We start from the raw sequence: 25,273 nt of genomic DNA, 5'->3' as shown, positions 1-25,273 counted from the left end.
TCATTATATGCAACAGATATCATGTGCTAGTACAATAATATGGAAATGGTCGTAACAATGGCCACTCGAGGAATCTGCAACAACACTGCACCGTCCTCCAAAATAAAGCTAAACTAATCACTTCTCATGTGAATTCTGGATGAATCCACCAAGGGGAGAGATGGGTCCTCACCCACTCTCACTAGATCGCCCGAGGGTTTTTGTCCTGGGGCTACTATAGCAGAGAACTGAATTCTCCGATCTACACCAAAGACAAATGCTCAAACCAAGATGTCTCCAAATAATCTCCTCCTCCTCTTTTATAGATCCGATGGATAGATCTCCAAGCCTCTAGAAGCATTTTATTTTATTATTCCTCTAGAAGCTCCTCAATTAACTTTATCTTAAGTGACTTTCTAATTTTAATTTATTTCACTTAAGTCACTTTTGGCCTTTTTCCTCCAATTAATTATTTTTCCCTTAATTAAATGACTAATTAAATTCATTTTTAATCAAGGAAAATGGTAAATCACCCACCATACTCTCTCTGGCCACTAGAAGTTACTTCTCAACATCCCATCATGTAGATATTCTCGTTCCAATTCCAACGAGCTATTACACTAAGGTGTTCCATCAAATGATCCTCCTAGAATGGAAACTCAAGCGTAATTAATTAAGTCAAGTCCAGTAATAACGTTGTTTTTTAAAAGTTGTCGAAATGTAGCAAAACAAAATCCAAGTTGTGCGGATGATGGAATATGCCAAGCGAATACCATTGGATTCCATAAAAACTCCCCCAAGACCCTTGATGACATAATTTTTCTCCTTTGTCTTGGCCATCCAATTCCCTAGAAATCCACCCTAGTTGTACTATAGAGGAAAATAAAAATGGGGACATGACAAATCCTTCCACCCCAAGATTGCTTGCCCTCAAGCAATCTGCACTTGTCCATTGTAGAGGCATCTACAAACTGATACCAAGGTCCCATATGAACCACTGGACCACATCATGCCTCCATGCAATCCAAACATGAATGGACCCCCCAATACCTAGATCCCAAGCCCATCTCTGACTCAGCCTTCTATCAATATATCCTCCTAGATCCCAATGCCACCATGGGCAATCACCCTCATCCATTCCCCATGACTCTGGTTGTGCTTTACCTTTGGCCATAGATGACGCTCCATCAGTAGGATACCAACTCATCACCTCTCTCCAATCCAACCTCTAGCACGAGCCAAGGCCAACTACACTCTATTGATGTTGGGCTAATGCTACTAGAAAGTTGATGAACTGGAAGTCCACATCCCACTGCCAACTGAAACATGCAGTATCCCTCACACCTAAAGGCCCCTGCTATACTAAGCCCCTAACTAAGAATGATGCCCCATCAATTGGATACCAACTCATGATCTCCCACCAATCCAAAGCATGGACACTTGTGTAAGGAACAAGTCTACTATACCGATCTTGGTCCATGCTCAATTCATGTTGCTTTGCCCAATCAATCAACAAGATTTGTCTAAGAAATCTCGACCCTCTCTCTATAATGGGCAAAAGTGGGCAAGCTATGTTGTAAGTCATGTTTATGTACTCCTGGAGCGGGCTGCTGCCTGAAGGTACCGCAGCTCTGTCAGTTGCTTGTGCATCTATTTGCCCCTCATAAGTGGGTAGGCCCAAAGATAGATGCACCACCATCTCTAAAAGATCCTCCTTCATCTCTCTGAAACTCCACTCTCCTCTAGTCTACTAACCTCTTGCAAAACTATCATGTCAGGATCCACACCTCCTGATGACAAGTGTCTCCAAATACTACCACCCTATTAGTTGTATGTACACCTATCTGCTCCTCACCAATGGTTGTCCCAAAGGACTGTTGCTCATCCCCTCCCATCATGGGTTCATCACGGGCCACAAGCTAAATCTCCAAAGATAGCCCATCATGCACACTGTTCTCCCTTATGTGTTGTTGACGTTGAATGGGAATAATCTGCTACTCATCAATCTCCTCTACCAAACATGGTTGCAACTCTAAGTTTTTGTCGACAACTCCGCATGACTTCTCATGCTCCCTGGAGGTATCATCGAAGAACTCATGGACTCAACTATAAAAGAAGAATCCTCATCTAGGAAGTCAGAAGGAACCTCCTCTTGGTCTACCCCTACCATTTCCTCCATGTAACTCCTGCATGAGTGGTCAAGTCCCCAAGGTTCCTTGCAGATGAAGCAAAGACCCTTCCTCAACTCATTCTTGCTGCAAGGTTGGTCACCACCAATCCTCCGCAACTCCTCTTGGATTAATCATCTCCTGAACAAACCAATGTTCTGCCCAACCAACCTTTCAGCTAATTCATAAGCAACAGGTGAGACCAATTGTTCTCTCCTCCAAATGGCCAACAATTTAGACTGCAACCTCCTACAAATGGCATCATGGCCTCCCATACATGAGGACAAAATGGACTGCATGTGTGTTATGACCGCGTCAAGATGATGTTTCCTAATGCTGAAGAAGCGTTGGAACATCTGCAAGATCAAGTCATCACACTCCAACTCAAACATGAGCTCATAAGATCTAACCAAGGCCATGACTTCTAGAATCTCTAGCCTTTTCCCAAAGGTAGGGCCCTCACTATTATCCAAATCCTGGAAGGTTTCTACTATCAGTTTGAAGACTCTCCTCATTATGTCATCACTGTAAGGAGGTATAGGTGCAGTCAGCATCATGATACCACTGAGACAAGAGGCAACCGGAAGTTTGACTCCTATACAAGCGTGCTCCAAATAGTTGGGTTGTACTAAGGCAAGCATGGTTGGTTTTAGAGCCAAAACCAAGCTCTTCCCATCTAGTTGATACACCTTGGAAAGGAGTGACGCAAGCTCTTCCAATTTGAGAAGGGATTTTACTAAAAACCCCAAAAGTATCAAATTTGTCCCAAATGCATAGATTTTGGGTCTCAACTCGTGTTCCTCTTGTGGCTTTTCTTGTTGTAGCATAGAACGTATTCCCCTGGACAATGTTTTGTTGATTGTTGTTGCTAGTTTATTAAGGGAGTTTATAAATGTTTCATACATCAAGCTGAATTATGCATGACTTTGACAGAAATACAATAATACTTAACTCAATAGCTGCCCTAATACATAGATCTCTCACATTTGTCCAGTAGTAGACATGGCATAACACTCAACAATCAAGCATTCATCCCTTTTGTGACAAGACTCACTCAATTCTAGCAACAATACTCTCAGCAACAATTATTCAACCCTCTCTCATCAAAATGACTTTAGCAACACTTCATAGAATGGCTGCATACATACATGACTTTGACTTAGCCGCTTAAGAACAAAAATTCACTAATCACATCTGCTTAGCATATTTGACCAACATGACAAAAATTTATAGTACTTAAAAGCATGTATGATCAGCAATTGACTTAGCAACCCATATCAAATGCACAAACCCTGACCTCACAGATTTACGAAGTTTGATACAAGGAAAATATTGTGGATCCTTTGCTACAGCAATATAATGATGGAAGGAAGGAATGGAGATAAACCACAGGCTCTTCAGTTGGATGTACCTCAGAAATAGATATGTTTGGCTTAATATGTTAAGAAGTAAATACAAAGTGGAACCTGGTCTATAGTAGCTGCCAGCAGAAATGTGTAGCACGTGATACATAGATTTCTCACTCACTGGTTACAAATTTCAGGACTTTACTGTCATTGACAAAGAGAAGATAATTAGAGTACAAATGCAGGGTGTGAAAATTTACATGCCTGGACAGTCCTCACTCGAACTACAGCAACCCCCAACAGTTCTAAGTACTCAGCCCACCAGCAATTACGCAACCTTCTACCAATGGATAGAAGCAAACTCAACCGAAGCATACAGCAAATACACTAGTCACACTGCTCCACATTCGATTGATGTGCATAACCAATGTACTAGCAAACGATCCACCCCTTTTAACACTTCATTGCACCAATACTCTACCATATCATTTCATCTTTGCTCATAAGCTCACAGCAGTGCTGCCGTCACAGAAGACTCAACAAATAATGTTTAAATTAAGCTCAGTGTCCTTAAATCAATTTTAAAGCATGTGCAGAGACTCAATGCCCTGTAACTTGGTCTTCTCTGCTGAATCGAATGCAGTCTCCTCCAGGAATAGATTTCTCTCGGTCGTCTCTTAAGAGTGTGGTTGTGATCACAAGGAATCAAGTCCTTCTCCCTTAGAGACAAAGGTTCTATTCACTGAGATAACATTGATAATTCTGAAACAGTTTGGTCACACCCACAAATTCGGCCTTCATGAATTGTGCACTCATTTGACCTCTCAAATATTGATAATGATCAAAGTTGATATTCGCCCTGTTTTACCAGCACTGTTGTAGATTGGCCAGTGATAACAATTTTGGCCTCTTGAACTGGATGATCATGTAATGATCTGGCCACACAGCTTCTCCTCTAGAATTGGCTCGGCTAACACACTGTAGGGACAAGTTTTATGTGAATATCTTATGGCATACAATCCCTCAATCCACCTAACAAGGCACACGATCTGTGACTGAAGAAAATTACAATCAAATTACATTTTGCTTGTGCTTGAAATAATACTTTCAGCCTCTGCAATTATTGGCACACACTCTTCAGCAATGGATATTCAACCTGCAGGTAACTTAGTTCCGAGACAAATAAATTACCCTTGAAAATGATGGTAATTCGACCCTGGAGAGGAAAAGGATTCATCCCTCCTGTATACGAATAAACAAGCTCGGTCACAAGAGTGCAGTGGGTAACTCGGCCCAGTGCATATGTCGTGCACTGCTCTGGTAATAGGAATTTTGGTTTCAAATATTCTCCTGTAGAAATTTCGTGGCAACCCAGCACATAAAATCCCTGTCAATTAAAATTAGAACTCGACCCCTGTCAAATAAATCTTGATGTCGGCCAGTTTGGTTGTGTTCGAAACCCAAATAAAATTAAATTGACCTCAAATCAAAAATTCGGCCCCCACTTTAAAGAATGTGCCACAAAAAAAAATGCTTACAACCCCTTTTATCATTACACCTTGGCCCTTTTATAAAAAAAAAATAAACATTGGATTAATACAAAATCACATGCTTCTTTTTGAATTTTAATATGTGTGGCTCACTTATACCATGGGCTAATTTGTCGCATTTTTACCATGCCTGCAACAATTTTCCATAAATTTTGTTGCTCATTCAATAAGAAAATTTTGTCAAGCCCCTTTTAACAAATTCTCATTCTACTACAGGAACTAGGTCTTTTAGAAATAACCCACGAATTGATCTGCAATAAAACCCTCACGCTGGCAGAAAAACCAGCGCAGATACCACTGTAATATCCCAAATATATTTTTTGCAGAAAATTACTTTAGAAATTTAAGCTTTTAATTCCTTAAACCACTTGCACAAATTGAACCACAATTTTAACGGCAAAAACTGAAAATGTAAAACTGCAATTAAAGATAGACAAGATAAATATGCAGAAGAATTCAGCCTTATTTCATTATATGCAACAGATATTATGTGCTAGTACAATAATATGGAAATCATTGAAACAATTTCCACTCAAGAAATCTGCAACAATGCTGCACCAACCTCCAAAATAAAGCTAAACTGATCACTGCTCCTGTGAACTCTCGATGAATCCACCAAGGGGAGAGATGGGTCCTCGCCCACGCTCACTAAATCACCCGAGGGTTTTCGTCCTGGGGCTACTATAGCAAAGAACTGAATTCTCTGATCTACACCAAAGACAAATGCTCAAACCAAGATGTCTCCAAATAATCTCCTCCTCTTTTATAGATCTGATGGATAGATCTCCAAGCCTCTAGAAGCGTCTTATTTATTATTATTCTAAAAGCTCCTCCATTGACTTTATCTTAAGTGACTTTTTAATTTTATTTTATTTCACCTAAGTCACTTTTGGTCTTTTTCCTCCAAATAATTATGTTTCCCTTAATTAAATGACTAATTAAAGTCATTTATAATCAGGGAAAATGGTAAATCACTCGCCATACTCTCTCTGGCCACTAGAAGTTACTTATTAGCGCCCCATCCTATAAATCTTCTTGTTTTGATTTCAACAAGCTATTACACTGAGGTGTTCCATCAAATGATCCTCTTGGAATGCCACCTCAAGCGTAATTAATGAAGTCAGGCCCAGTAATAACCTTGTTTTTTAAAAGTTGTCGGAATGTAGTGAAACCAAATCCAAGTTGTGTGGATGATGGAATATGCCAAGCGAATGCCATCGGATCCCCTAAAAACTCCTCAAAACTTCCCCGAGACCCCTGATGACATAATTTTGCTCTCTGTCTTGGCCATCCCGTGCCCTGGAAATCCACCCTGGTTGTACTATAGAGGAAAATAAAATGGGGACATGACATTTAGCTCAATTTAAAGTTATAAAATCAAAGCTTAGAAGAGGAGAAAGACACCATATAGTGGCACTAGCCTTTGAGAGGGATTTTCTCAATTGAGGAATGTGATACTCTAGTGTGTCAAGTCCGAGGAAGAGCAAGAGGGAAGTATTGGAGGTCCAAATCATCCAAGGCGATTGAGGACCAATCTAGGGCCTACTCTGTTGGATCAAATCCAAGGCATATTGTATCTATAATTTTCTCAGTTGCATTTATCCTAGGACGAGAGCCCAAGTAAGTTTAGATTTATTGAAGAATTGTTGATTCGGAAAATTCTATTTGTGTCATTGTGATTGAGATTGCTTGTGTAATTTTGCTTCCGCTAATTAAGTTAAGAATCTAACTGTGGATTTATTCAATAGATTTGTAATCTGCTAGGTCAATGAATTGTTAGGTGCTAGTTTCTAGGAAAAATTAACATGGTATCAGAGCCTAAAACTATGAAAACTAATCTTTGAATTATGCACGAAGCCAAGTTCGTACAGGGATGGCTAGGGCCAAGTTTGACCACGATTAGACGACATAGAAATAAATATATCTTTGCAAGGGTTGAGATCATATAGCATATGGTAGCTACCAAGAAAGAAAATAAAATCGTATGGTATGACTAGGGGCTAAGTTCAAAATTAAAAAAATAAATAAATAACAGAGGGAAGGGTGGTTGACAGCCTTGAGTGGGTCATCAGACCCACTCAGCTGCTAGCCACTCAAGACCAACAAGGCTCAAGATACCTTGGGCCGAGAAGAAACCGCTAGGGGGGATGGCCCAAATTAGCAACATTAGTTACAAGTGTGCATGTGCAAACAAGGACCCAACAGGCCATGACATTGTAGGTTGTAGAGGTTGGTCAGCAGCCAGTTGGGAATTGGCAACAATTGGCTAGCAACTAGAAGGGATGCAGCGGGACAAACCAACAAACCAATGTTGCACGAAGCAGGGATGAAGCGGGGACATTTTTTGGAAGCGAAGCGTCGGAAGCATCATTTTCCAAAAATCTAGGAAGCGAAGCGTCTCAAAAATGTCTATTATATATACATATTTTTTTTGCATTTTTATTTTTAAAAAATATCCAAAATACCAAATTAGTTGTAGAAGATATGAAAACATGCATATTTGTACATAAATCAAGTTACTTTTATATCTATATTTTTTTTGCATTTTTATATAAAAGAAATATAGAAAATACCAAATTAGTTGTAGAAGATATAAAAACATGAATATTTGTACATAACTCAAGGTAGATATGGCATCCATTGCACACAAGTGATTAATTATTCGAGCATCAACCATCTAAAATCTAGATTCCTCTCCTCTTGTCTAGCCTTTGCCTCTACTTTTATTCTCTAGGGATATTAATCAACATTTCCCAATTTTGATCAAATTTCTTAATCCAAGCCTTATAATATGGTAGAGAAAGCTTAACATGCTTGATCAATGATTTTGACTTGAGTGAAGGGTACATTTTTGCTAAGTCCATGACAAAGGAGTTCGACAATCAACACCACTAGCACTTGGGGTACATACAGGGCTTGGTGCTCTTAATTAAATGCCAATCACATACCCTCAAACATGATATAATCTAATGAAATGCCACAATCCCATTGATCCTAAAATCCTGAAAACTATTAAGTTTGTTGAATTTTAAATGGGATATGAAATTCTATTTTCTCCATACAAGTTTGATGAGGTTGGAACCACTCTCAAACATCCTGAGTCATTTCATGGTAATGTCAAAATTTAAGTAGAAAGATGAAAATGAAAAATAAAGGAGAATGTCACTTTTACATTAAGAATTTAATATTACCATTAGGGAGCATCTAGGAAGCGTCTAGGGAGTGTCAAGGGGCCACCTTGGGAGTGTTTGGAATTCGCACGTGGCTAATTATGGCACAAGATTTCCCTTCTAGCTTGCTCCCTTCCTTCGCTTGAGGTGGGACCCACTTCGCTTGATATGGAGACCTATTTGAGACCTCTTTTTGGCCCAATCAAAACTTCTTGGAGGACTGTAATTTCTGACTTGTTGCAGCAACAAAATGTCCTTTTCCTTCGCATGTGTGACAAAGAGGAGCCCTAAAACAGTCCCAAAACTTTGGATTTCTTTCTTCTCTTCTTCGCTGCCCTAGAAGCACCTTTCTTGCTCTTTTTCGCACCTCTTTCTTGCCTCTTTTCTTCGCTGATTTCAGAGATCACTTGATGGTCTAATTGTGAGGTCAAATGGCCCTATATATAGGAGTTTGTCCCTCCTTTTGGGCCGACTTGACTACTATAAGTGCACCAAAATTCATTTTTTGAGCCGACTTGAAGAGGAGACTTGCCTTTGATTTGGAGGATAACTTTCGACACATATCTTTGACATAATTACATAGGTTACATAGTGTAACATGCTCTCAGGGGGCCTTCAATAATTACATTGACTCTTTGACTTTCCTAGGAGCACTCAAACATGTGTTTGACCTATCAAATGTGCAAGAAACCCATTCTTGATAATTACAAAAATAAAAAATAAAAAATAAAAAATATTTTACAAGTACAAAGATCAAAATTACGTTTATGAAGACTGAACCTAGTTACACTTTCTTCAACACTCCCTCTTAACTAGGGAGGTATTCATAAATCATTTACAAGGTGTTTGGACATTTTCAATCTGAAGCATTCACATAAGAGAAATTGGATTCGCAATCCGTATGTTCTAGCAACATAGTAACCAACATTGTTTCCACAGCAAGGCCTTGACTGACAGCTCTATCTCTCAATAGATCAGAGCACAATGTTGGTGAGACAAATGATTATAGACACCTTCATCTTTGTCTTTCAAGGTACACACCCACCCGGTGTTCACTGAGTATGACCTTCTAGGACTATTCTTATCTTGGGTTCTCAGCCCTCAAATAATATCAGTCCTCTTGCCTACTCTTATCTTGGATGCCCTACACATCCTCAAAGAGCATCGGATGCCAGATGATTACCCAATTCTCCATTATTTCTTCCCAAGTGGAGACAAGAATGTTGTGTCTACCTCTCCCTCTCAACTAGGGAAGATATTCCCATTCCTATGAAGAAATGTACCCAAGCTCCCTCTAACCAGGGACTTGCCCAAGCTCCCTCTCGATTAGGGACTTGTCAAAGCTCCCTTTTAACTAGGGACTCTCATTTACACCAACAACTTCTTCTTGTGGGTCCTTCAATTGCTTGATCAATTTCTTTCCTTTGATGTCATGAAATTCAGTCAAGCTTCTTCTTTGTAGGGCATCATCCATCAATCACTTTCCTTCTTAGTGCGTCATGTCATTCCTTTCTCCATGGAAAGTGGCCTTCTTGGTACATATATGGAACCTCTATCATATGGCTACTTCTTCCTCATCATGTTTCTTTCAGGAATTTCCATTCATCACATGAATGCTAGTTGTACTTCCACTTACAACTCTTGTTTCAGTAGCCCTGCATGAACCTATCCAGATATTATTCAAGAAAATCAAAGCATAGCATTAAATCAAATAGTACCTTATGAGATAGCTTTCCATCATGACATCTTGTTGGCTTGAATCCTCAGCATCCTGCATTTTCACATCTCCAAGGCCTTTCTAGGTGTCAAGGGTCCTTTGATCTTTTTCTTCCTTTGTCAAAATTCTTGTGCCTTCTTTCGGGAGATGCCATCAGCAAATCTATCGGATGTTGACTCCTAGTGTCCATGGTGTCCTTTCATCCAAGATCTCTTTATCTCATATGCTTCTTTATAGATTTTATTTGCCAACTACCTCATACTCCATATGAGGACATTTCTTATGTTGACCTTTATCAGTAAGTGAGCCATGCCCTAGTGCATTTTCTTCGATGAAAGAGATCTACCCTGTCCTTGACCATGCTACCAAAGCAATTCTCCATGCTCATTGATACAAATGATGACATGACTTTAACTGAAAATATAGATGCATACATACCTCATCTTAGTTTTTAATCATCTCAACTTCTTTTTACAGCTTCCTAGATTGAGATTACCTCAATCTCCTTTGCTTTGCCACATCTTTCCTTGCCTACATATCATTTTTTTCTTGTATCCCCATAAGTGGAATTCCTATCAAGACATCTACTTTTACTGAAGATCATGAACCTTCTATTGAAGATTTTATTGGAGGATCCTTGTAGTCCTCATCCTAAAAATGCTCCTTTCTGCTAATGATAGTGACCTTGTAAGATGATTCTTCTTGATCATGATCATTCCTTTATACATTGATGAGGTCATTCAATGGCTACATCCTTCCTACATGAATATCTTTATCTGATCTATCTCTACATAATGCTCCTATATTCCTAAAGATGCCATTTTCATAAATCTTGCATTCTATCCTACTGCTACATGTTCCCATGATACCCAAAACTTTAAAGAAGACTTATGTGAACAAGTTGATCTCAATCATAGTAGAGATTCGGAGGGTCCTCCTTCTTCTACTTCTTATCTTCTTCTTTCACTTCTTCGGCAATATGGTCTTCTTCTCGTTTTCTCTTATTGCTGTCCTTCTTGAACTTAGGACAATCCCTCTTATAGTGTCCATATTCTTGACAACCAAAACATTGGACTTCAGACATATCTCTTTTACCCTTTCTCTGTGGACCAAACTTGCCAAATTTCCTTTTTCTCTTGGCCATAGCAACAAATTCCTGCTCCTTTGATCCCACATCATCTTTGGCTTTGAGTCTAGTCTCCTCAATTTTGCATAGAAACCAAAGTTCATTCAACGAGGTGTCTTCCTTCTTGGCATATATACTTGATGTGAAGTTGCCCCATTCCTCAAGTAATGCATTGAGTACCACAGTTGTCATCTCTCTGTCTGACATAACTTCTCCCAGTTCTTGTTACTGGTCTCTCATCTCAGGGACCTTCATAAAGTAGGGAACTATTCCTTCGTCCTTGGATATCTTCATTTTATATAACTCATTACACAACGACATCACTTCTCCAGTTGTACTAACTAAGAATAGCTCCACCAGCTTAGCATAGATTTCTTTAGAGGTTTAAAGTTTGGAAACATAAGGAATGAGAGGGTCCTTGATGGATTCTATTAGAATACTTTGAGCCCTTGTTTCATCCTTATTAAACTTTGCTAGGGCTTGAGTTTGTTCCTTAGTAGGAATAGTGACACTCCCTTTGATGTAGTCCAGAAGTTCATTTTCTTTGAGAAGTAGATTAGTCCTCTTTTTCCATGCAAGGAAATTAGCAATCCAATCAATTTGTTGCTTTCCTTTCAAAAAAACATTTTGATATTTTCAAAAGAGGGCATAAAAAATACTTACTTGAGCGTGTTAGTGATGAGGAGATCTTTCTACTTCCTTGATGAATCAAGTCTCAGCTTCTTGGATCTTGGAGTTCTTCAAGATGCTTCCTTCAAGGTGCCTTGCGAGAGATTTGATGTTGAAAACTTCTCAATGTGTAGATCTGGAGGTCTTCAATGATTGGCTTAGATCTGAGTACCTTCCTTTGAAAATGACGAGTCTTTGATGTAAACCATTCTTGGATAAACCTTCTTATAGATGCCTTTAGATGTAAGGATTTCTTCTATCTTTGTTCCCAGGATGGTAGTTCTTCTTGATGGATCTAGGAGAGGAGATAGTAATCCTCCTTGTCTTTGATGGATCTGGAACCCTTGCTTGTAGATCTGATGCTTCAACCTTTGTGTGCCCTTGCTTCTTGATCTTGATGCTTCAATCTTCTATGTGTTCTTGAGATGCCCTTCCTTGATGTGTCACCTTGGCTCTAATACGATGTTGAAGAATCTTGGGCATCTAGGTTATAGTGAGATTCTTTTGACGATGATAACAATTTGTGAAGTACTTTTACTTTTCTTGTTAGTACAATCTTCTCTTATTATTATTAGCATGTGTTTTCTTACTTCATCAAACAGTTAACAAAACAAAAGGAAACAAGAACACAAGATGTTAGATCTCAGCCAGGGAAAACCCTCTCTCTTCTAAAGAGGAAAACCCTTCTGCAAATTTATTTGATTGAAGCTTCAATTGACAAATGCCAAACCCTAGACCCTTGACCAGTAGATCCTCCAAGCACAAGACACAATCTCTCTTCCTTTTGTCCTTCAATCAATGCCTTCTTCTGCTTTACACCTTGATCTCTTCCTTTGCACTTCTTCCGGCAACTGAGGGCTCTTTTTCCAGCAACTGCAGAAACCCTAGGTCTCCTTAGAGACCTCTTCTTTGGAGTCTTCCTTTCCTTCTCTACTTCGCTTGGCAATCTTCCCTTTCCTTGATACTTAGGCTAGAGAATGAGACCTTCCTTGAGAGATACTTCCGAGTTGAGAGGCTGATCCTCTTACCCTACTTTAGGTCTGATTTCTTCTCGCACGTGTGGCTAATTATGGCACAAGATTGCCCTTCTAGCTTGCTCCCTTCCTTCGCTTGAGGTGGGACCTACTTCGCTTGATATGGAGACCTATTTGAGACCTCTTTTCGACCCAATCGAAAGTTCTTGGAGGACTGTAATTTCTGACTTGTTGCAGCAGCAAAATGTCCTCCTTTTCCTTCGCACGTGTGACAGAGAGGAGCCCTAAAACAATCCCAAAACTTTGGATTTATTTCTTCTCTTCTTCGCTTCCCTAGAAGCACCTTTCTTGCTCTTTTTCGCACCTTTTTCTTGCCTCTTTTCTTCACTGATTTCAGAGATCACTTGATGGTCTAGTAGTGAGGTTGAATCGCCCTATATATAGGAGTTTGTCCCTCCTTTTGGGCCGAATTGAGCTAGTGAGGCCAACTTGACTTTAAGTGCACCAAAATTCATTTTTTGAGCCGACTTGAAGAGGAGACTTGCCTTTGCTTTGGAGGATCACTTTTGACACATATCTTTAACATAATTACATAGTGTAACATGCCCTCAAGGGGTCTTCAATAATTACATTGACTCTTTGACTTTCCTAGAAGCACTCAAATATGTGCTTGACCTATCAAATGTGCAAGAAACTCATTCTTGATAATTACAAAAATAATAATTCTTTTCTTTTACAAGTACAAAGATCAAAATTACATTTATGAAGACCGAATCTAGTTACACTTTCTTCAACATGTGGGATCCAAGGATTTGGTTGGTTGATGGGACATTTTGTTTCGTGATTAGTGGGATCAAGACAGAGGATGACCCAACTCACACTTGGTTTGACATGCGAGGAAGCGTTGAGGCCTTTGTCGCATGGAAAGGTTGGTTTTCCTTGTTGCGGCCACAAATCAGGGTGAGTGTTGGATGGGTAGGTCATGACATCGTGGAGATGCCTGGATCAGATGCATTGGAGCTCTATAGATATTTTTCGATTAGGTCCCAAGAGAGGAGGAAAAAACTTGTACATGATGGTCTGACCGTCATGGTCAGAGTTGGGTAGCGACAACATGGAGGTATCCTTTTTAGACTAGCATGGGATTTGGGCATCACAGGACTTGGCAATACAACTATCCTTGGGGATAAGCCTATTTCTACAAGGGGAGATCATTCAGATCTTCCACTGGGATTTAGTGATTCGCTAATGGCGTGGGGGACTTCATGAGCATGGCAAGTGCATCAGCAAGAAGATATCAGGGAAAGCTCATGTCAGTGAGATTTTATCTCTGCAGAGATTGGGTGGTATCTTCAAGAGTTTACTCTTGGAGTGTATGAGATGGGCCACTCAGTGGGGAAGCTCCATGAGGAGTTGGATAGAGTGCTACATTATCATGATGATGATGCCCTACTCATTTATGGTATGCAGAAGGGTTCTAGTACATATACCTGGCAAGATAGTGAGTGGAGCAAGGGGAGCTTGACGTTGGGTATGATGGCTTGGGATCCTGGTATTGAGGGATTCCTTCATGACAAGACAGTGCAGAGGTCAGGGACGATTCAGTGGCTATTAAAATTGGCAACTAGGGCCAAACTCCATGTGGGTCTGTTGACCACTACCGGTCAACTACCCATGCAGTATACCCCCTTTTCTTTGCAAAAAGGGGCAGCACTTGATCGACGTGTCCGTGCCATCCTGCAGTCATCAGCAGCTTGATCATTTTAATTGTAAACCCAGTCTGCATGTATGAATTGTAAATAATCTTAGCAGATCAGAGTCATGTATGTAAAATTGCCTAGGTGGACCTAACTTTCTAATGATAATCTACGTCCCGGAAGGTTTTTCGTCTCACCGATCTACGATCGGCAGAGTTTTCCTTCAACCTGACCCCAAAGCCGGGATTGATTTTGTCATTTGAATTTTAGGAGAATTCTAGTGTGTTAATCTGCTAGATTATAGATGTGTCGCAGAAACTGGGTGGTTTATGAGGGTCTATGTTAAGTGGGTTTGTCCCCTTAAGATGTAAATTGTAAAAGTCATGATGTAACGTGTCTTGAGGGTTGAAAAATGTTTTAAATCCCCTCATGAGTCCTAAGTCCTAGGTCCTAGGTGATGTTTCCGAAGGCTTAGTTCGATGATCCATTTAATAAAATAATAAAATAAATAAAAAATTAAAAAATTAAAAAAAAATAATAAAATAATAAAAAATCATAAAATATAGCAAAAACCCTAAAATAATAAAATAATAATATTTTAAGTGAATGCATGCAAAATATTATTTTTTAATAATTCGACAGATGAGATTAAGAGATGTCTTGATCTCCATCGACGGTCGAGATCATTTCGACATGGATCACTCGAACTAGCTGTTGGGATCATTTCCTTTAAGTAGGGTGCTAGGGGTCAGTTCAGATCAATAAGATCTGTGAGTCTGGTACTGAAGAAGCTCTCTTGTAAATCTGTTTCTGGTTAATAAAAGAAGACTTTGGGGTCCATATCTTGCTGGTGTTACTCTCTTGAAATGCTGTGAGATTGTTTATTTTTCTGCATATGTTATTTTCAGCCATTAATAATAGCTTATTGTAGAGTATTGTGAGCACAGGGATCTTGTTCACTTGCTAGGGTTTGAGTGTTGTTAGGGTTTCTGAAGTAATGGCCGGTATCTCCATTACTTTTTGAGATCTAGCAGCATTTTTGCCCTCTTTACTGATGGTTGTTTTGAGCTGTGCAAAAAACCCTTTCTGTAGGAAATTTGTGGGCGTTCGGGGAAGTTCTCGGCTGAACCAACCAACTCCCGCAAGCATTTTTTGCTGAGCCCAGTTGGATTTGATCCTGGGTCTATCATTCGGTTTATTTTTCTAATTTGCATGAGAGATTTTCTGAAGTTCTTCACAGTGAAAACCTGAAATCTTTATTTCTTTAAAACATTCTTGTGCTCATTGCTGAATCTGGCTGTTAAGGGGCCAAATCTGTAAATTAATTAAGCTGTTCTAGGGTTTCAAATTTTTGTTTTATACAGTTTTCATTAGGGTTTTGTCTTTTTTGCAATTGCGGGACCGCCGTCAGACTTCTCGCCCACGCGGTCTTATCCCTTCCCTTTTGTGTTATCAAAACTTCTGAGCATATATGACGTGGGTAGAGATCGGGCGTGGCTGGAAGATATCAGGACGTCAACAAATTTATATAGCTACACGCAGATAGCAAAGTTTTCTAACGATATAGCGTGAGATCTGCTGCATAGTGCATGGATTTAATTCAAGGCTGCGTCGAATATCGTTCGTTACAAAGAATCGTTCTCAAGCGTGACTGCGTTTCACTGTTCGAATCTCCGGGCTCATCATTTCACACGCAAACTCTTCAGTCAAAGGCTCAGCGTCAGCTCCGATCTATCCACACGCAGAAATCAGGATTTCTAAAAGCGTGAGGTGAATATACATATCCGCGCTGCTATCGGAGATTTATTCACCGTGAATCCATCTGCAAATCGATCCAAAATTCCTCAGATTTGATCCAAGCACAAATGCTCTGGTTATCTTTCAGCGTATGCATTGCCGGTGTGAAATGTCTGCATGTTATCAGATTGCTGTGCGTGGATCTGGTTAAACGTTTCGGTCATAAATAACGCAGCCAGCGTGATCAGGTTACCAGAATACATCAACGCGCGTTGGATTTTCCTCATCGACATTCGTGTGGCCAGGTCATAGTTTTTCTGGGTTGCTATCCTTCAAATGCAGTAAATGTATCATGTTATGCATAGTGTAGTTGTTTATTTGGTTACGGTTTAGTTAGATTAGAGTTCCATTAAATTTTCGATGTTATTCCTTTTTTTTTTTATTTAGTATATATTTTAATGATTATGCTTTTAGGTTTTAAGTTTAGCGTTCATTTAGATTTAGATTTAGGAGTTACCTTTTTTTTATTTTTTTAGAATTCGTTTAGATTTTTTATTTATTTGTATTTCATTTATTTATTTTATTAAGGTTTTGATATAGTTTTAATAAAAAATAAAAAGATCTTTCTTTTGGGGTTTTAGATTTAAATTTTAATTTTTTGTTTTAGCATAGATATTTTTAGTTTAAAAAAAAAAAAAAAAAATTCGGAAGTTTCTTTTGCCGGATCCAGTCGTTCTCGGAAAATTATCATTTTGAGATTCAAAATATCTGATGTGGGATTAATGTTTATCATTTGCATGTGGTTAAATGTGCTTGAATGATCATTTAAAGAAAAATTAGCTGCGTAAATGTGATATCTGGCTAGCATTTAAAATCGAATTCTATCTTTTGAAGCTTTAATCACTGGATCGTCATTTAAGTATCTTCTCTCGTTTTGGTAATCTTGGATATCTTGCATCTTTCAAGTTAAACTTTATTGATTGCTCTACATGGTTTATATTCCTCAGCATCTGATAATTAATCGATTAAAAATTAACTCCACAAGGCACTGGTCTTTTAACTTCTAAATCCATTTTAGTGCTTTTCATATTGTGTCTCCCAACCAACTGGTCGACAGTTGGTCTTCGCCATATCATAGGGTCTACCCCCTTTAGCCGCGGGAGACAGGCTTAAACGGAGGGATCGGGGATCAGAGTGACAGCCCCCGGTCTGAGGGTTGTCGTGTCAATCTGCGCGACAACATTTTTTGGCGTCGTTGCCGGGGAAATTGTTTTCTCGGCATTTCATCATCTTTTCACCATTCATCGTTCATCTGTCTATCATTCGTTTGAGCCGGCAACGCCAACATTTTTTGGCGTCGTTGCCGGGGACATTGTTTTCTCGGCGTTTCAACGACAATCATTTTTCTCATTTCTTATCTTTTCATCTGGCCCGGCAACGCCAACATTTTTTGGCGCCGTTGCCGGGGACAGAGTTTTTCTGTTCTCGGTGTTTCAACGACTGTTCATTCATCTTCTCATCTTTCTCATCTCTCATTTGAGCTGGCAGATTCAAACTTTTGGGTTTTCATTTGGATCCTTTATTGCTTTATTTTTTCGCCATATCAGCAGCATCTCTTCGGTTTTGTTTCTTGTTTGGGTGGCGAATCCATTTTCTCATTTTTCCCAGACAAGAAGCCTTCCTCATATCTGCTTGCTGGTACCTTTTTGGATCTTAGAATCAGATTCATTGTTCAAGTGGCGACTCCACTTCTTTCATCTTTTGATTTTCTTGAGCAGAGATCTAGTTCTATCATCCATTTGATCCCTTATTGTTCATCATGGATTATTCATTTAAACCATGTCGTTTTACTCACCGTCTCCATGATTTTCCGGAGGAGGCCATTCCTGAATTACCTATTTTTTCAGGTGGTGATCCAATCGCTGTTAAAAGGCATCTAGACTTGTTTATTCGCATCATGATCATATATTGCAGACCCCCTCAGTTTAATCATGAAGATATCAAAATGCGTCTATTTGTCCTTTCTTTAGAAGATGATGCTTTGAATTGGTTTAACAATTTTCCTAAGGATTATTTCACTTCTTTGGAAGACATTATCAATGCTTTTGAAGATAGATATGGTTATCCGGACAGCTTGCCTTCTGCCTCTAAAATTGTGCAACAGAATTTGATAAGAGGTCCAGCTGAAAGATCCCAAGACGATTCTTCATATCAGAATGTGTCATCCACCGGTACTATTGCAGATCAAGATCATGATAGTGGAAAATCAGGGATAAGTGACAATGAAAAGGAAGAACAAAAGCAAATTATACAAGATCTAATGATGCTGGTAAAAAATATGGAAAGCAATCAAACTAATTATGTCAATGATGTCAAAACTTTATGCACCCACCTTGAAAAACGCAATAGGGAGATGGAGATTGTGCAAAATCAGCATGCTAAAGAAATTGAGGCCATGAAAACTAAGTATGAAACAGAAATTAGAATCATGCATAGCAAGATGTCAGGATTAGAGGAAAATATGGTGACCATGAAAGCTGATCATGATAGGGAAATTGATTCTATGCAAAACAAGTTATTAACTATGGATGAAGAAATGACTATCATGACGTTTGATCATAATAATCAGTTGGCCGCCATGCAAGCAAATCATAAAGAAGAAATAAATTCCATGCAGCATTGCTTGATGGACATAAAGGAAAAGAATGATAAAGTAATAAAAGATATGGAAGAGCACCATGCCAGGTAAATCAGTGCTATAAAGGTTGAACATTCTAGTCAGATGGATGCCATTAAAATACAGGTTCAAAAGTTTCAACAATGATCAGAGGATAAGAGAAACCAGGGGACATCAACAGATCAGGAGCCTTCTCATTTGTCACAACAAGTTCCATCTTATTATGAGGAGGTCATTGGTTCAATTGAAAGATGTTTAATTGAAGGTGATCCAGATAGACTTAAAAACGACAAAGATCAGATGCAGGATAAAGAAAGACATATCACGCATACTTCATCTGATAGTTTTGAAATAGAAAGTTCCAGGTCATCAGTAATTCAACCTGCCAGAAAGAAGAAGCGCAAGAGAAAGAAAATGAGAAGAAGGTTTGATGCATCAGACGGCCGCGAGCAGCTTGATTTTCGGATAGGAAAGAGTCCTACCATATGCAGAATTGGACATGGCACATCCGACAAGCAGCCGGCAGATTTGCCTGAAAGCAGGCAAATGCTCAGTATACACTATATTGAACACATCTGATGCCACGGGGCATCTTTTGTATCGTATTTCTAACCCTACTCCTTGTTTTTTCCGCATTTTCATTTTTGTTTTAGGATTAGATTTACTTTTCTAGATAGTTAATAAATGAAGAGCTTTTATCTTTTTTGTGCTTAATGTATATGATGATTTTTGGATGGACGCTACTTATTTTTGTGTTGTATGGATGCAGATTCCGGATTCTCACATTCTTGCAAGCAGCAACGTGTCCCCAAGTAGAGCCAGATGTTGACCACTACCGGTCAACTACCCATGCAGTACACCCCCTTTTCTTTGCAAAAAGGGGCGGCACTTGATCGACGTGTCTGTGCCATCCTGCAGTCATCAGCAGCTTGATCATTTTAATTGTAAACCCAATCTGCATGTATGAATTGTAAATAATCTTAGCAGATCAGAGTCATGTATGTAAAATTGCCTAGGTGGACCTAACTTTCTAATGATAATCTACGTCCCGGAAGGTTTTTCGTCTCACCGATCTACGATCGGCAGAGTTTTCCTTCAGCCTGACCCCAAAGCCGGGATTGATTTTGTCATTCGAATTTTAGGAGAATCCTAGTGTGTTAATCTGCTAGATTATAGTTGTGTCGCAGAAACTGGGTGGTTTATGAGGGTCTATGTTAAGTGGGTTTGTCCCCTTAAGATGTAAATTGTAAAAGTCATGATGTAATGTGTCTTGAGGGTTGAAAAATGTTTTAAATCCCCTCATGAGTCCTAAGTCCTAGGTCCTAGGTGATGTTTCCGAAGGCTTAGTTCGATGATCCATTTAATAAAATAATAAAATAATAAAAAATTAAAAAAATAATAAAAAATCATAAAATAGAGCAAAAACCCTAAAATAATAAAATAATAATATTTTAAGTGAATGCATGCAAAATATTATTTTTTAATAATTCGACGGATGAGATTAAGAGATGTCTTGATCTCCATCGACGGTCGAGATCATTTCGACATGGATCACTCGAACTAGCCGTTGGGATCATTTCCTTTAAGTAGGGTGCTAGGGGTCAGTTCAGATCAATAAGATCTATGAGTCTGGTACTGAAGAAGCTCTCTTGTAAATCTGTTTCTGGTTAATAAAAGAAGACGTTGGGGTCCATATCTTGCTGGTGTTACTCTCTTGAAATGCTGTGAGATTGTTTATTTTTCTGCATATGTTATTTTCAGCCATTAATAATAGCTTATTGTAGAGTATTGTGAGCACAGGTATCTTGTTCACTTGCTAGGGTTTGAGTGTTGTTAGGGTTTCTGAAGTAATGGCAGGTATCTCCATTACTTTTTGAGATCTAGCAGCATTTTTGCCCTCTTTACTGATGGTTGTTTTGAGCTGTGCAGAAAACCCTTTCTGTAGGAAATTTGTGGGCGTTTGGGGAAGTTCTCGGCTGAACCAACCAACTCCCGCAAGCATTTTTTGCTGAGCCTAGTTGGATTTGATCCTGGGTCTATCATTCGGTTTATTTTTCTAATTTGCATGAGAGATTTTCTGAAGTTCTTCACAGTGAAAACCTGAAATCTTTATTTCTTTAAAACATTCCTGTGCTCATTGCTGAATCTGGCTGTTAAGGGGCCAAATCTGTAAATTAATTAAGCTGTTCTAGGGTTTCAAATTTTTGTTTTATACAGTTTTCATTAGGGTTTTGTCTTTTTTGCAATTGCAGGACCGCCGTCAGACTTCTCGCCCACACAGTCTTATCCCTTCCCTTTTGTGTTATCAAAACTTCTGAGCATATATGACGTGGGTAGAGATCGGGCGTGGCTGGAAGATATCAGGACGTCAACAAATTTATATAGCTACACGCAGATAGCAAAGTTTTCTAACGATATAGCGTGAGATCTGCTGCATAGTGCATGGATTTAATTCAAGGCTGCGTCGAATATCGTTCGTTACAAAGAATCGTTCTCAAGTGTGACTGCGTTTCACTGTTCGAATCTCTGGGCTCATCATTTCACACGCAAACTCTTCAGTCAAAGGCTCAGTGTCAGCTCCGATCTATCCACACGCAGAAATCAGGATTTCTAAAAGCGTGAGGTGAAAATACATATCCGCGCTGCTATCGGAGGTTTATTCACCGTGAATCCATCTGCAAATCGATCCAAAATTCCTCAGATTTGATCCAAGCACAAATGCTCTGGTTATCTTTCAGTGTATGCATTGCCGGTGTGAAATGTCTGCATGTTATCAGATTGCTGTGCGTGGATCTGGTTAAACGTTTCAGTCATAAATAACACAGCCAGCGTGATCAGGTTACCAGAATACATCAACGCGCGTTGGATTTTCCTCATCGACATTCGCGTGGCCAGGTCATAGTTTTTCTGGGTTGCTATCCTTCAAACGGAGTAAATGTATCATGTTATGCATAGTGTAGTCGTTTATTTGGTTACGGTTTAGTTAGATTAGAGTTCCATTAAATTTTCGATGTTATTCCCCTTTTTTTTTATTTAGTATATATTTTAATGATTATGCTTTTAGGTTTTAAGTTTAGCGTTCATTTAGATTTAGATTTAGGAGTTACCTTTTTTTTATTTTTTTAGAATTCGTTTAGATTTTTTTTTTTTTTTTTATTTATTTGTATTTCATTTATTTATTTTATTAAGGTTTTGATATAGTTTAATAAAAAATAAAAAGATCTTTCTTTTAGGGTTTTAGATTTAAAATTTTAATTTTTTGTTTTAGCATAGATATTTTTAGTTTAAAAAAATAAAAAATAAAAAATTTTGAAAGTTTCTTTTGCCGGATCCAGTCGTTCTCGGAAAATTATCATTTTGAGATTCAAAATATCTGATGTGGGATTAATGTTTATCATTTGCATGTGGTTAAATGTGCTTGAATGATCATTTAAAAAAAAATTAGCTGCGTAAATGTGATATCTGGCTAGCATTTAAAATCGAATTCTATCTTTTGAAGCTTTAATCACTGGATCGTCGTTTAAGTATCTTCTCTCGTTTTGGTAATCTTGGATATCTTGCATCTTTCAAGTTAAACTTTATTGATTGCTCTACATGGTTTATATTCCTCAGCATCTGATAATTAATCGATTAAAAATTAACTCCACAAGGCACTGGTCTTTTAACTTCTAAATCCATTTTAGTGCTTTTCATATCGTGTCTCCCAACCAACTAGTCGACAGTTGGTCTTCGCCATATCATAGGGTCTACCCCCCTTAGCCGCGGGAGACAGGCTTAAACGGAGGGATCGGGGATCAGAGTGACAACCCCCGGTCTGAGGGTTGTCGTGTCAATCTGCGCGACAACAGGGTCATCTTATTAATGGCAGCTGATATTTTTCTTGGATCCCTCTCATCGAGAGGTGTTGGATTGATCTAAAGATCATCCAATTCCGATAGGTATTCATGGAGATATGAATTTATTTGTGTTATGGGACAATTCGTCAAGGTCGACCAGCAACAAAATAAACCCCACTTGTGCTCAACATCTTAGTATAAATAGAGGTGGCCTTCAAGTCATTTCAAAACACTTGGGATCTCTTCCTCTCTAATTGTCTTTAGGTTTTAGTAGGAGGAGAGATCCTAAGGGATAACACTGCCCTAATCTAGAGGGAGTGCCCTAGGCTCTATGCTACCCTAATGAAGAAGCCCTAGACGCAGGAGGAAAGGGAGATCTAGCACGGTGAAGGAGGCCTAACAGCAAGCCCTAACGCTGCCCTATGGAGAAGCCCTAACGCTGCCCTATGAAGAAGTAATAATATGTAGCCATGGAAACGAAGGAAGAAACCCTAGCCGCAAGTCTAAGGAGAAGAGATGCCCTAAACCTATGGAGATTTTATCTCTACAGAGATTGGGTGGTATCTTCAGGAGTTTACTCTTGGAGTGTATGAGATGGGCCACTCAGTAGGGAAGCTTCATGAGGAGTTGGACAGAGTGCTACATTATCATGATCATGATGCCCTACCCATTTATGGTATGCAAAAGGGTTCTAGTACATATACTTGGCAAGATAGTGAGTGGAGCAAGGGGAGCTTCACATTGGGTATGATGGCTTGGGATCCTGGTATTGAGGGATTCCTTCATGATAGGACAATGCAAAGGTCAGGGACGATTTAGTGGTTGTTAAAATTGGCAACTAGGGCCAAAATCCACGTGGGTCATCTTATTAATGGCAACTGATATTTTTCTTGGATCCCTCTCATCGAGGGCTGTAGGATTGATCTAAAGATCATCCGATTCCGATAGGTATTCATGGAGATATGAATTTATTTGTGTTACGGGATAATTCATCAAGGTCAGCCAGCATCCAAATAAACCCCACTTGTGCTCAACGTCTTAATATAAATAGAGGTGGCCTTCAAGTCATTTCAAAACACTTGGGATCTCTTCCTCTCTACTTGTCTTTGGGTTTTAGTAGGAGGAGAGATCTTAAGGGATAACACTGTCGTAATCTAGAGGTTGTGCCCTAGGCTCTATGCTACCCTAATGAAGAAGCCCTAGACGCAAGAGGAAAGGGAGATCTAGCATGGTGAAGGAGGCCTAACAACAAGCCCTAACACTGCCCTATGGAGAATTCCTAACGCTGCCCTATGAAGAAGTAATAATACGCAGCCATGGAAACGAAGGCAGAAACCCTAGCCACAGGTCTAAGGAGAAGAGATGCCCTAAACCTAGTTGCTACATTGCCTAATGGAGATCGCACCTAAACGTTGTCCTAGAAGAAGTGCTCTACACATGGAATGCCCTTGTTGTCATGAAAGGAAAAGCCCTTATCCTATACGCAATCATGAAAGGAATACCATTGTTGTCATGGAAGGAATGCTCTCACACGTAAACATTGAGATAAAGAAGCCACACCTTCAGCTATCATTGATGTTGTTCTACATAAGGATGCTCTATCTGTCATTTGGATTGAATCACAGTCATGAATGATAGATCCAAGTCTTATGGTGAATGTTGTAACATTATAGACAGCATAGTATATGACAGCAAGATGTATGGTGCAGCAATAGTGCAGCGGTATGGACAGCAAGAAGTATGGTGCAACAGTGGGACAACAATGCTACATGGTGTTGCAATGCTAAGCAATGGGGCGGCAAAGGCAACTTGGTGAAGTATGGTGCAGCAGTGGGACAACAATGCTACATGGTGTTGCAATGATAAGCAATGGGATAGCAAAGGCAACTTGGTGAAGTATGGTGCAGCAATGGGACAACAATGCTACATGGCGCTGCAATGATAAGCAATGGGATAGCAAAGGCAACTTGGTGCAGTATGGTGCAGCATACGGTACAGCAATGGGACAGCAATGGTCAATGGCATATAGTGCACAACGGGACAACAATGGTACAATGGTACAACATGGGACAACTAGTATTTAGTGCAGCAAATTCATGGTGTTGTTATGGTATGGCAAAGCACAATGGGACAGCCATGACATTGTGCAGCAATGGCACAATGGTACAGCAGCATGCAAGGGACAACAAACTAACATTGGGACAGTTGTATGGTACTTAGCAGCAAGTACACCAAGCATGCAATGGTACAACAAGCATGCAAGGGACAACAAACTAACATTGGGACAGTTCTATGGTACTTAGTAGCAAGTACACCAAGCATGCAATGGTACAACAAGCATGCAAGAGACAGCAAACAAGCAATGGGACAGCTAACATGGACAACATGGTTCAATCATGACACATGGGACAACAGTACAGCATTAGGTGCAGCAGTCATAAGTTCCAACAATGTGATGATGGGTGCATCATGGTGCAACACAGTGAGGTGCATCATGATGACGAGATGCAGCGCGATGATAAGTGAAGGAGTCACCTTGGAGAATCAGTTGAAGCAGCATCTTCAACATATCTCATGTATCATCTTCTTAGAGATGATCTATTCTCTCATCTAGATAAGTCAAAGTG

At 39.4% G+C, this 25,273-nt stretch overlaps 1 protein-coding gene across 2 annotated transcripts in view; it reads right to left on the bottom strand.

Annotated features, from left to right (window-relative positions):
- The window catches only part of LOC149249985 (epoxide hydrolase 3-like), a 251,064-nt gene that overhangs the window by 157,101 nt on the left and 68,690 nt on the right, over positions 1–25,273 (bottom strand). Inside the window, exons 1-2 of one of the 2 annotated variants that reach the window (XM_089458876.1) lie at positions 5,606–5,798; positions 3,758–4,880 (exon numbers count right to left, since the gene is read on the bottom strand). The exons of the other annotated variant lie outside the window; for it this stretch is intronic. Of the exons in view, the coding sequence (XP_089315002.1) occupies positions 3,758–3,868 (111 nt within the window). The 5' untranslated portion in view covers positions 3,869–4,880; positions 5,606–5,798. Of the gene's footprint in view, positions 1–3,757; positions 4,881–5,605; positions 5,799–25,273 lie in introns of those variants that run through there. 2 annotated transcript variants of the gene reach the window in all.

The sequence above is a fragment of the Pinus tabuliformis genome, chromosome 7 (genome assembly GCF_031772625.1).
Source record: "Pinus tabuliformis cultivar Carrire ecotype Pingquan chromosome 7, CPIR1, whole genome shotgun sequence".
In the NCBI taxonomy this organism is placed as follows: Eukaryota; Viridiplantae; Streptophyta; class Pinopsida; order Pinales; family Pinaceae; genus Pinus; species Pinus tabuliformis.
This window is presented reverse-complemented; position numbering and strand designations above follow the sequence as displayed.